General features: G+C 32.0%; 2 protein-coding genes across 4 annotated transcripts in view; one reads left to right on the top strand and one right to left on the bottom strand.

The window, feature by feature from the left end:
- The window catches only part of LOC108770351 (carbohydrate sulfotransferase 11), an 18757-nt gene extending 9835 nt beyond the window's left edge, over window positions 1-8922 (bottom strand). Inside the window, exon 1 of the mRNA XM_018521911.1 lies at window positions 8910-8922. Coding sequence (XP_018377413.1) covers window positions 8910-8922 — 13 coding nt within the window. The remainder of the gene's footprint in view (window positions 1-8909) is intronic.
- Window positions 1-13600, top strand: part of LOC108770349 (uncharacterized) — a 30851-nt gene extending 17251 nt beyond the window's left edge. For all 3 annotated transcript variants that reach the window (XM_018521910.1, XM_018521909.1, XM_018521908.1), the window contains 2 exons: window positions 12566-13135; window positions 13242-13600. In XM_018521910.1, coding sequence (XP_018377412.1) covers window positions 12566-13135; window positions 13242-13434 — 763 coding nt within the window. In that variant the 3' untranslated portion in view covers window positions 13435-13600. The remainder of the gene's footprint in view (window positions 1-12565; window positions 13136-13241) is intronic.

A 13600-nucleotide genomic window follows, 5' to 3' on the forward strand; every position in this document is an offset into this window, starting at 1 on the left:
TTCGAGCCATCCTCAATGTATCTGATCCATATACAATCAAATTCTTAGATGATTTGATAGGAGAGTGCCCAATCATTCCGCTTCATTTATATAGACACCAGGTTAACAGATCAGGCGACCAAATAAATTGAAAGTGGATTCTATCAAACCGTGAACATATTCACTTAAAAATTAAATTATGGTTGCGGATATACAGCAAAATTATTTTAATTTTTAAGTGAATATGTTCACGGTTTGATAGAATCCACTTTCAATTTATTTGGTCGGCTGATCTGTTAACCTGGTGTCTATATAAATGAAGCGGAATGATTGGGCACTCTCCTATCAAATCATCTAAGAATTTGATTGTATATGGATCAGATACATTGAGGATGGCTCGAATGTAAGCCGAAACGTCTGGTTTTTTTTTGGTACTTAATAAATCTTTTGCTCGCACGAATTACAGCGATATAACTCTCAGTTGCCTGTTTCTTTGTTTATATTTTGAAATTCTCATTATATTGACATACATTTTTTTATTTTAACGTCCACATGGAAAAATTACAAAGAAGCACCTGTGACGAATAGATGTTTGTTCCGCACATCGACAATTTGATCAACAAAAAACACAGACTTTGCAGTATTTGTGCTCGGTTAAAGAAAGAATTATTTTTTTTAAATACACAAATTTTTTCCGTAGTACTTCTTAGACCCGGTTTTTAATTTTCTGGTTAACTTATAGTTTAAGTTCATTTAATCTGACAATAATTGTGTTTTTCTATGACTAAAATGATGATTTTGTGATTGTAACTTTAAAAATGACAAAATCGTCAGTTTAGTGATTAACCATAGTAAAAAGTACTATTTTACATTAACATCAGGTTAACCTTTAAAGGCCATACTACAATGAGAACAAAATACTGATTTATAGAATATCCTATTCAATTTGATTGTTTATAACTTTCGTAAAAATTAAAACAATGGTAATAAAAATTCGGCCAAAAAAGAATAGGCGCTGAAAATCCTGCGCTAATATTTTAATTTAAAGAAATCTTGTAATCTTAAAATATTAACAAAATTTATTAAAAAAAGAAAAAAAACGAATGTTAATTATACATTTTTCACTAAGACTAAAAATCATACGTTTTGGTTAGTCTTTTAACCTTCTTCAGAGATGAAACATCAAATACTCGCTAGAATGCTTGTATATTACATATTTTTATGAAAATAAAGATATACATTGTCCATTGTGGTCTCTGAAGCAAGTCAACAACTCCTCTTATAAAGGAGATATTTCCCATACTAGTTGCAAGGCTGGATGAACTCCAAGTATTGAGTGCCTTAAAAATGGAATGCATCAAAATCAATAAAATTTTAATGAGAAAGATAACATAAATTGATTTACTACAACAGAAATCGCAACAGACGTGTAAACTGCTAATCGGTGTTATAAAATAATTGATAGAAGGTTAATGATTTAAAAAATTAAATGATGTTACAATCACTTAAAATTAGATAAACGGGATGTATATTCTGATCGTACTTAAACAATAAAATGAGAGTCAGATTCGTTATAACGGATCATGTTGTTCAAAGTCATATTTGTTGTCAAAGATAAAAACAAATTAAGGCTTGCTATGAAGGCTTGGTTTAGCAGTTCGGTATCTGTTTTTAAATTGATGCTGTTATTTTGATATTAATCATCTCAGACATTAACTGTTTGTTACAATTCCGTTCCATATCTGAGATTTTCACATACTTCCACAAAAAATTGTGACCATGTTTTAACTTAGGACCTGTAATAACGGAATGAATAATTGTATTTCTGCCGATGTGAGATTTATATCCAGTAAAAATAAACACTAAATTTTTTTCACTAATCGAAACGCTAGACAATTAAGAAATATAATGACACCAAATGTGTGTTTTGTTATTAACTCTCAGTTATCGTAGGTATTTTTACTTTCGTCGTTACTATACGGAAGTATAGCATACTCCGTCAATGTTCAAGCAAGTGTCTCTAATTTTCGGTAAAATGCATTGATTAAAGTATATGTGTAAAATCTTAATTTTAGATGATCTAAAAAAGAGCCCTGTATAAGTAAAATTGCCGAAAATTGTCAATTATAAAAGATGTTTAATAATGAATAAAAGTTAATTTTTCGAACTGTCATTATGAAAAAGTTACGAAAAATACTTTTTTCCAAAAAATTATTAATCGTAAAATTATTACATGAAAAATTATTATCACATTTTAGTCAACATTGTTCATGTACACTCATTCCAAGTCTTGTTAACGAAAAAAAGTTCTTCTTTTATCATATCATGGTTTTGCTCTCATTGCTATTCAAGTATGCGTTTCACTAATACGTATATTTGGGAATCACGTATTCAAACAAGATGTTAGATAAAAATCTCACTTTTAGAAGAATTATCACATAATTTTGACGAAATGTTCTTCGCGTTATTGTATAACAGCGCATTTCCTGTAATTTCGTAATTAATGTTAATCCATCTGACGATATGTATATCAACTTTTTCATTTGGACCTGAGATTTTATCTAATTGTTTTTATTGTAATAACTTTTTTATATTTGTACTGAAGATGGTCAAATATTGTCCGAAACGTCTATATATAATTACATTTTAAATATATGACTATAGCTGAATACATCTAGCGTTGTGGCTGAATGCTCCTTATTGAAAAATTATTAATTATTAATAATAAATAATTATAATTCTTCAAAAAATTAATTATTAATATAGAGATAGTAATAAAGAAACTAATGGAATGAACTTTAGTTTCTTTACATATTTGCAGTTGAAGGTGTATATTTTAATTAGGAACATGTGTCAAAATATTCCCGGGCAAGTAGAGGAAGGTTTTTAGACAATACTTCTTAAACAAAAGGTAAAAATACAACTTCAAAAACAAAAATACAAAGTAAAAAGTGTCTTCTATTAGATAGTATAAGTAATTTTTATAATGTTTGCAATTTTGCAATAATTAAGTTTTTCGTAAGTTATGCGAAAATGAGCGTCTGACAAAATGGGCTCCAAAACTGACATAGTAGGCAATATATATATAATGCCAACATTCCTATTCTATAAGTAAAGATATATCTTATTGTGTAAAGAAAACTAATTTATGAAACTATAAACATTTAAAATGATATAATATTATCAATAATACAGTCACTATTATTTTAATTACGCAATTTGCAAAAGAACACCGTAAGAATTTTCTTCTCGGATTCATAGAATTGATTTTTAGCTGATTTGGTATAGAAATAAGCCACAAATATATGAATTATGAATTTGTACTTCTTATTTAATTAGCTAAATGGATTATGATTTTATTAGTATTAATAAAGTGCAATAGCTAGTTCCTGAGAAATAAGGGGATGTCACTTTAGGAGACCTACGTCAGTATCGGCTTTCCTTTATATTTATTTTGACAAATGAAACTGCACGATTTTTTTTTTTATAAAAACACGATTGCTATCGCTTTTTTACACGACTGATGACGCTAAGCATGGGAAAATATACGTTGGACATTTAACTTTTTTTCTCCTACATCTAGCACCTTACTTTCCGGTTTCTAGAAATGCTGCGCAATTTTTAAACGTTCTGGATATACTCCCGTACAATACCGAGGGTTAATAAAATTAATAAAAAGTTAATAAACAATTAATAAACAATAGAAAAAGCACTGAAAAAACATTTGAAAAAAAATTCGAACATACCCTACCGAAAAAGTGTTTAAAGATTAAGTCTAACATTACAAGTTAATCAGAAAATGAAAAATGGGCCTTCTGGAGTCTTTTTGATCAATTCTGAACTAATCGATTGTTAACTTAATCATTACGATTGCCAATGTGAGAACTGAACACAGTTTACCTTAGAAAGGAAGAGAGAGAGGTAAAGTTCTAATTCATTGAACTATTGGCCGCTTTTGCGAGATAATTCTTAATTAAGTTAACTAAAAATTGATGAAAAAGGTTCATAATTTTACAGTATATCGATTAGCTTACATATAAAGATGTATCGAGACACGTGTAATGACTCAAGAATACTCAAGTCGAAGACTCAGATAATATAATAATTAGATCAGCCAAGAAAATTATAGGAGACCAATATATAAAAGCGTTGTGTTTGCGGAATGCTACAAACGGTGTGAGAAGAAGGAGGCGCGCCAGTTCGATGGAATGGGTAATCAGTTTCGCATTTCCCGGTGTCGGTATGCGTCTGTCTGTGTATCGAGATCGCGAGTATTTGCGCGCCAAGCAGCCATGGAGCCGCGGAAATGTGACCGCATCCACGCGATAAGCATTCGCGCGCTGCAGAAATTCTCACGGTCAGTATGTCAGCGGTAACGTCGGCTTGGATGATCACACTCATAGTTGACTTTCTCGACGTTCGCATAATCGTGTGTCTGGTTACTCGTCCGCTGGCAGATTTATCGAGATTCGTTATTGTATTCCATTCGTTGAGTTATGCGAACCGCTACAATGGAGCACCATGATATTCTGATACGCAGAAACGTTGGATTAGTCAGTTATCGTGAGAAGGAAGCTTGAGATTGATATTACGCAATGAAAACATGTATGGAGGATAACAATCTGCAATGAGGAGGAGAATATTTATAAAAAACAAAATCTTAATGATAAAAAACTGTGCCTTAATCCGTCAATACTCTACTGTGCAATTAAATTATTAGGGATGCACCGGTTCGTAAAATTACCGGATACCGGATATCGAATATCCGGACAGAATGTAACATCGGATATCCGCTTGGATATCCGAGAAAGCGATTTTTTCGAGTTGGATATCCGACATTTTCCGGATATCCGACTGGATTCGGAGAGTGTATTCTAAAAAAAATCTAGCTATAGAGAAAAAGATTGTAATTTTGCAACAATGTATAACATATTACAGTATCATAAATATGCATACTTATTTTTAGAATATTTGCATAAGAAAAAATCAACAATTTAATGATATCAAATTTTGACCGGATATATTCCCGGATACTAATGATATCCGGATATCCGGTCAAATAGTAAAAAAGTGCCGGATAATCTCGGATACTTTCCGGATATCGGATGCATCCTTAGTAATTATTGCTTGCGTCGAAACAAAGTTTCATGTTAAAAGAATAATCGTAGAGAAATTTGTAATTATCGAATAAAGCGAATTAAGAGGCTATTATAAGTCTCGCTTTTCTCGAAACAAGTTTCGCGTTGATGTATTGTTCGCGTTGCGCTTGACAGGTAAAAAGTGTCGGAAAGAAAAATTGCACAGTTGCGAAAAGGATTGAGGGCGTATGCGAATTTTTTTATGGAAGTGTTGCGCTAAAAGGACGCTCGAATTCCATTAGGCTTTATAAAATTAGCGTGTTTCAGAGATAGTTCACAGGAGTAGCACTTGCCAGTGCTGTAGATATAATAAGTATGATGAATTATAGATGTTACTTTTTTATTGATTAAAAAAAAATCGTTATTTTGATAATGATACAAAGGTAAGATATAGAGATAGATATAAAGAAATACATAGACATACACAGAAATAATTACAGTTGCATTTCTGTGTAATTATTGATATATCTCAAGTAGTGTAATTGTTTTCTGTACTGTTCCTTTATCTATGGATTATATTACACATAGCAAACGTATTCGCTATATCGATGTTACAATATCATAGCTGCAATATCAATCGGTCAGTCTTTAAAGCAAATAAAAAATGACTTCTTTCCGTTTTTATACTTCAGATAATCTATTGTGCCATTTATCTGCAGTCACATAATCTTTACGTAACTCTATTCTACTAGTTGATGCAATCAGTAAAATGTGTTTTTCCTGCTTCCATGGCACCATGAAAAAATTTATTCGAATTGTCAACTAAACAGTCGAAAAATGTTTCTTTCTTTTTTTTAATTGTATAATTAGATTTGAGATAAGATATACTATGTGTGTAATAACACTGTGTAATAACAGTAAAAATATATAACATCATGCGAAGTTAAGTGTCATCGGCTAGAACTTCTTTGCGTAATATTAGTGTGATTGAACATAAACAAAATATTATATATATTTATGTATATAATTATTAGAAAAAGAATGGTTACTTGATTAATAAGTGATTGATTAATTGGAATTCTAATTGAAAATAGACAAATCATATAATTTTCTGATTGAATCTATTGTAATTTTAGTTGAGATAATCAGAATTCTGATTGATTACCATAATTATAGCTAATAAATTATAATCATTACTGTTAGTAATAATAATTATATGTTTAGTTTTTTCAACAAATATACAGTTAGCATGAAAATGATTATAAATTGTAGTTTGTTATAAAAATGATTACATCATCGCAATTTATAGTTATTTTTTAGAGTGACTATATAAATTTGTAGATAGAACTGTACTGGTATAGGTATCATTACTAACCCTAGAAGAAATTTTATGCATTTTTTGAGCAGTTATATTAACTCTGCCTAAATAACTGACGAGTAAAACTATTTAAGATCCCAATCAAGATGTAAACGCTTTGCTTGCATTTACTGCGCACAAAATATACGTAAAAAAAATCCGAACCTTCTTTAAATTTATTAAACAAAAACAATAGGCTACACAGTATTTTAATTAATAATAATCTATTAATTTTAGAGTTTTAAACAATAACTGAGTAGGTGTCTACACAAATTGCACATATTTTTCAATTAAGAAAATTGTTTCAGGTAAATAAAACCTCGTCAAGTCCTTGTCTATTTCCTACACAATATAGTTACAATTAATAAAAATATATAGTAAATACAGTAATACTAGACAGTAATTGGATAAGTGTATAGGAAAATTGCACATTTTTAACAGGATAACGTTATAGCAGTAATAATCATAATTATGGTAACATGTAATCATAGTCAAAAATTTCTCTGTGTAAGTCATCTTTGCGTGCGACAATGCAAAACGGATCCATACTAATGTCAGGATTTCAGCATCAGATTATATAAGCCTATGCGATTCCATGTGCATGTTTTCCGTGAGATCCATGATGAGAGAAACGGTTCGCTCTCACAGCGAAGGGAACGATCTTTGATCTCGACGTGAATGAAACCGTTGATTTGTAATTCACGATTACATTTTCATTGTGTACGCGGGATAAGAACTTATTACTGAGGCATGTGACACCCGCAGATGTTGTTGACTCAAGCATTAACCTATTATCATTCGATTAAAATTTTGTCTATAAAAGATAGTAATTTGGAAGATAAGTAATTCAATATGAAAAACGCTGTTGATGTTTCTAGAGAAAGAATTAGCTGATTGAAGAATCTCAATAAGCCTTAATAAATCTCATTATTAAACTATAAGATAACAATGAATAACATTAAAATTATTAAAGAGCAGAGTCGTTACTTAATGTAAATAATTATGATATTTGTAAAATCAAGTTGAAATAATATTTGCTTGCAGATTTATGCGTATAAGCGATGAATTAAAATAAAAAAAACATCTCTAAGCATTATTGTATTAAGTGATTTTATTATTAAAAGTAGGCCCTGACGTTTGTATTATAAAATATGCGTGACTCTACGCGCGCATTTGGAGACACGGTAATGTCTCGGCGCTAAGACAAATGTTTTACAGAAACGTCGGGACCTGCTTTTGTAATTGTTCTTTTTTAAAGATTGATTTATTAGAATTAGCCTTGAAGTCATATTCGTCGATGAGAAGTAGCTGCGAGAGATATTAAAGGAATCAAATTGCAGATAAGATTTCACTCTTTCTAATGTCAATTAATTTTGACCTTAATTTAAGTGGACTCGATTAGTTCATTTCTTCTTCTGCGTCTCTATGGGTAGAACTATATATACTGAACAAAGAGATAATGAGAATATCTAATGTGCAATTAGTTAACCTGTATTATCGGTGTAACTTCACTTCTTTCTAAGGCCGAAAGAAAATAAACCAGCTGAATTATGATTAACCATTTGAAGCTGTTAAGCTTAGATTTTTAAGCATGTATCGTGTAGTACCTTTAAATTCGAGATATTAATTTCGGGTTACATACTCAAATTAGATACTAAGAATTTTTCGAGTTACATATTCGAATTAGATACATAAGAATTTTTCCTAATAGTGAAATATGTTATACGAAGCAACAATGATATAGATATAATGATTTGATTGGCGGTATTACCCTTATAAACTTAAATACTTATTTTTCTTTAGGAAATACAAGGCTTATGTATTTCATGTAAATGTATAATATTCAACGTTATCGTAGTGTAATATACCGCTAGCATTGGTTACATTTCTTGAACAAATGACAATCGAAGATCTTCAAGGTGTCTTTTTTCCTTTTATTTTTTTATAGCACTTACGTTCCTTGTAGTTACATAATATTATTTCAACGTGTACCTTCAATTTATGACAGTTTATACATGTTTAAAAGTTAATTTTATTAACGATCCATTCTAACTATAGTTTAACTTTTTCATCCTTTTGTGATTCTAATTTATGGTATTGATAATAATATATATTAGAAGAAAATTCGTTTAATCACGATTGGTATTAATGATACGAGGTATTTCAGTTAGATATCACGAATCTTTAAAATCCTGGGGTTGCTGCGAAACGGTCACGAACCGTCGTGATAATTTTCACTTGGTCTAATGTTATCGTTCGTACACGCGATTCGACATTACGTTAGTTTTATCTTTATTGTATCCCCGTGACATTATCACGAAAAGCAGCGTTTCCTGGATGATGATCAATCTCGCAATCATAGAAAAACGTACAGCTGTGTCATGGGTTCACGAGGTCAGCGGGTGGCCTTTCTAATCCCGGGATTTGCGCGCAGGGGTCGCGTTATCACCGAGGAGACTTGTCCAGGTCGATCGTCGCGTGTATCGCGGGTATACCTTCTCCGGGCATATATCCAACGGCGAAATCACTGACGCATTTGTTGTCGCGTGCGGGTGTCGTCGGCGGGCGTCGTTTCTCCCCCGGGTCGGTGCAACGCGTCGGTGCGAGGGACGTCAGACGTGGTCGCACCGCAGGAGGCCAGGAGCGCGCGGACGCAGTGTGTGGTGCCACGTGATGCGTACCGCGTGTCGCCAGGAAAAGTACGATGCCGTACGATCACGGCGGCATCGTGCAGATCACTGAGGCCGACCGACCGGCCCGTTTCATGAGCGCTTCGACGCTACCGCCCGACCCGTCCCACCAGGGCCGGTTTCGTAGGGTGCTCTGATAGGCGCGATGCTCATGATTTTTATACTATCGAGACTCGGAGTACGTGAAGTACTCGATGCGACAATAGTTTTGACACTCGCTGTCTTTTTACAAAATTTAAAGTAATTAATCTAAATATTTTCCTAACTCAAAATTGAGGAATCACATTTAAAGAGAAGTTGATTTTTTTTTAAGTTTAAAGGTAATGTTATCAAATTCTTGGCGTATATGGTAGAAGCGAATATGTACTTACATATATACAAAAACAACAGAACGTTTATTCGTTATAAATTAGTATACACGTATACACGTTTTCCGTGTCATTTTATGTGAATGAAAATAGTTTAAATTCTGTATTAATAATAAAATATAGTAAGATTAAATAAGATAAAGATGCATCTGCAAGTGAATGCTATATTAATATGAGAATAATAAATATATTAGTCCTGTGTCGGGGTGTAAATACTCGAAGCCAGACCTGTGGTTTGCCTCCTTCTGTTCATTGGTCGGTTTTTTCGCGGGTCGATTTGCCGCTGGACGTTTCTCGCGCAAACGCGCCGCGGCTTGCGAGGTACCACGAGCAAGTGAGCGCCTTCTCGGAGATCGATCACATACAATTATTGAGACTTAATTACTAATGATAACTGGTGATTCGCGTCGACCACGCCATGACAATCGTTAACTGAAAACGCTATTTCTAAGATATTGCAATTACTTACATTGCGAAAAAGTGATCATGAAATACCTTAATTACACGAATGCAATTAACATTTTCTTTCTCGGATGTGAGTTTAATGAATGTTTAAAATATATAATTTCATAATTTTATTTTAGAAATAACATGAATTACATTTTTGCATTATTAATAATTGTACATTATATTTAATTTTATTTCCGACATTTGTTTTTATTATTTGCATTTCAATTCGTATTAAAATATAGAAAAGAAGAATAAAATGCGAAAATATAAAAAAATAAGTATTAAAAGCTATAAATGAAAGAATTGTTGATATAATCTTTTTATTCGTTGGTTAGGACAATCTGCTTTTATTTTTTTGACCTGATTTCGTACGGCTGTCTTCGCCTCATCATCGCTATTGAATTGTTGTGGCGCTTGAAATTCCTTCACCCACTTCCGGTTGGCTTTTCACTTGAAGAAATTTTTAGCGACTCCTTCAGTGGTGATGAGGTGAAAATAGCTATACCAGATTGCATCGAGACGTCGGCAGCAGACTTCTTCGACCAAACTTCTGTTGCGATACAATATCTCAATTTAGAAAGCAACGGACTGAAAAGTAGATTAAAGTATAAGATTGCAACGAAAAATAATGAAATCGGAGAAATTTCTTTCTCGCCTGTATTTTTATGTTTATCAGCTTATTAATGTTTATTTTTTAGACATATTAATTTGAAGAAATATCTAATTAATTAATTCTTAATTTCGCGCTTTAAATTGCTTTAAATATGTTGTTAAAACGAAAGGAAAACATGCGGTGCATAAGAGAAAGGGGAATGTATAAAACATCGCAATTTGAATTTTATAAAAAGAAAAAAGAAAGGAAAGTAAATTTTGCAAATTATATTAGCATTCTCTTTAGTTGCAATTTGCATAATAAAATTGTTTCATCACTGTTGATATCGCGTTATTATACTTTTGCAGGAACATCGCGATTAGTATCTTTATTCGCGGGTCGATTTGCATGGATAATGTCGATGTAAGCGTTGCATTCAAGGTCGATTCGCGTGTGCATATCCGCCAACTTGGCAACTGTGTTATCTGTGCGTGACCTGATTTTTTTTGGGAAAAAACATTCGTAATTTTTTTATTCGTAATTATTTCTTATATGATAATAGTAAGTATCTAAAATAACAAAGTAATATGGAAATTATCAAGGCAATTGAAAAATATTAAGATTTTAATATTATATCTTATAGGACCGTATATGTGTCAAGATTTTAAATCCATATATATTCTACAGGAAGCGCAAATCGAGCAGACAAAGAAGTAAGATTAAGTTGAATTGTCTGAATGGCGGAAGTTGAGACGATTTATTTTCTTTCTGTAAGTCCAATGGTAGTTTGTCTTCGATTATTCTCGCATTGATATCTCAATCTGTTCGAACAATGAATCTGTCAGTTTGAATACGACGCATTACTTTTACCATTCTTTTTCAACATGATTGATATTCAAACCGAGGATTGATATTCAAACATGATTAATTAAAATGCAAGCTGTTTGTCGCTTCGATTAGCTTACATCGATCTGCATTCATGCTATATTCAATATGCATACATCACATACGTTACGTAACATCAGGGGTTTTCACGTATTAATGAATGCATATAAGTATCCATTACACATACACAAGTCATGTATCAACATCATGCATCATTATTAAATGAGGCAAATATCTATCATGTGGCACAACAATGAATTTTAATTAAAAGATTTTGCTGATTTAGTTTCATTTTATTCCTAAATGCTTACATGGAATAAACGATTTTGTTGAAATATTAAAAAATTCAGTTGTACAGACAAATCTGAAAATAATTTTATTGAACCATCAAAATAATTATGTGGGAATTGAAAGCATGATGAACAACGCTGCAATAAATTTTAACATTTTAGCAACCAGTTTTAGCGTCCTACATAATTATTTTATCCAACAAAATTATTTTCAGATCTGTTATATCTAGCTAAATTTTTAAATATCTCAGTAAAATTATCTTTTTTATGTAGTTCCGCAAACATCTAATTCATGACACACCTTCCTTACCTTTAACGTCAATATTTGCATTTCTCGTAGAAAGCGCGAGATATCTCCTTCCCAAGAATGATTTCGCTCAACAGATTATGACATTGTATCATACGATGCAACCACAATTTATTACCATAAATGAATAATTTAATTACATATAGGATAAAAATTTTCGAGAATTAAAATCGAATGTTCTAAAATAAATTTTTTTATTGTGTTGTTTATATTTTATGCGTTTTATATTTTATAATGGGATGATAATTTAAAAGTTTATGTAGACACTTATCAACATTAAATTTTCTACAAATTGTACTTCATAATTTTTATTTATATTATTATAACATTTTAGATTGTCATTAAAAACTAAATTTTGTAAAAATAAATATTTTTACAATAAGATCTTATTTAATAAATATTTGTTAAATTATAATTTATTTGCTACAAACTTTATGTTGTTTAGAAGTAGCAACAAGATATTTTATTAATATGCATATGATTAACTGACAACTGTACGTTGAGAAAGAGGAACTCTTAAATGTGATTGTCAATAGCGTAGAATGCGGTTATGTAAATTTTTTTTGCAGCACCTTGCTCAACCCCAGATATTATCCATACGTGTTATCCATACCGGACGAGGAGATTTTCGGCGAGTCGATGTTCTGGAAATTGAAAGAAGAGTATTTTTTCCATTCGGAAAAAATCAACTGGATCCATCCCGGAGCCGTTGTGGCGACAATGGTGCTCGATCTACCAACGTTCGATCAGGAGCCTGTCATCAAGTGCTGGGGTATAATCTCATATGAGATCGATGAGACACAATTCCAAATCCCTCTGCCGACCACTGAGCTCTCTATCGACGAAACGGTCAATAGTTCATGTATAAGATTTTTAAATGAAAACGGACGCAGTGCAATATTAGCCTTGAAAAGCACATCTACCATAGAAAAGATCTTTAATATTCAGATAGACGATCGAGACGATCAAGATGATCGAAATGGATTCGGCAATAAATTCTTTCGTTTCTTGACCGCGAGAACCTTTACAAAAGTTTGGGAGAATATTTTCTTGGTGAAAGAACATGGCTGTCTGATGTATTGTTTGATCGAGATACAATCGATTGATGTCAACAAAGCGAATATCAGGATCTTTGCCAGGTAATGGATCGCTGATGAGCGGATCTGCGCTCTCTTCAGCCAATTTACGATAAAACGTGTTGTGATGATGGAAGATAGATTTACATTATCAACGATACGATTGCAGATCTGTCAATCAGCTGAACATAATATTGCATCTTCTACAAAATGAATTTCCGGATGTATCTGTTGCGGAGGAGACAGATGATTGCGTTGAGGCTGCGAAGGCTTTGATACACGAGTTGGAGATGATTCGCGATCAAAAAAGCATCCTCGAGATACAAGAAGCGAAAGTGATAACAGACTTGCTTATTCCTTAAGTTTTATTTAGCATTGTACATAAAAGATATTCTTAGATAATGTACAACGTAATAATTATATTGATATAATAATATCATGTAAAAAATATACCAAAAGTGCCAAACTTTGTTGACGGCAATTGATGCAGTAATACGTTATACAAAAAATTCACTGACTAATTGACAA

Source organism: Trachymyrmex cornetzi, unplaced genomic scaffold (assembly GCF_001594075.2).
Source record: "Trachymyrmex cornetzi isolate Tcor2-1 unplaced genomic scaffold, Tcor1.1 scaffold125, whole genome shotgun sequence".
NCBI lineage: Eukaryota > Metazoa > Arthropoda > Insecta > Hymenoptera > Formicidae > Trachymyrmex > Trachymyrmex cornetzi.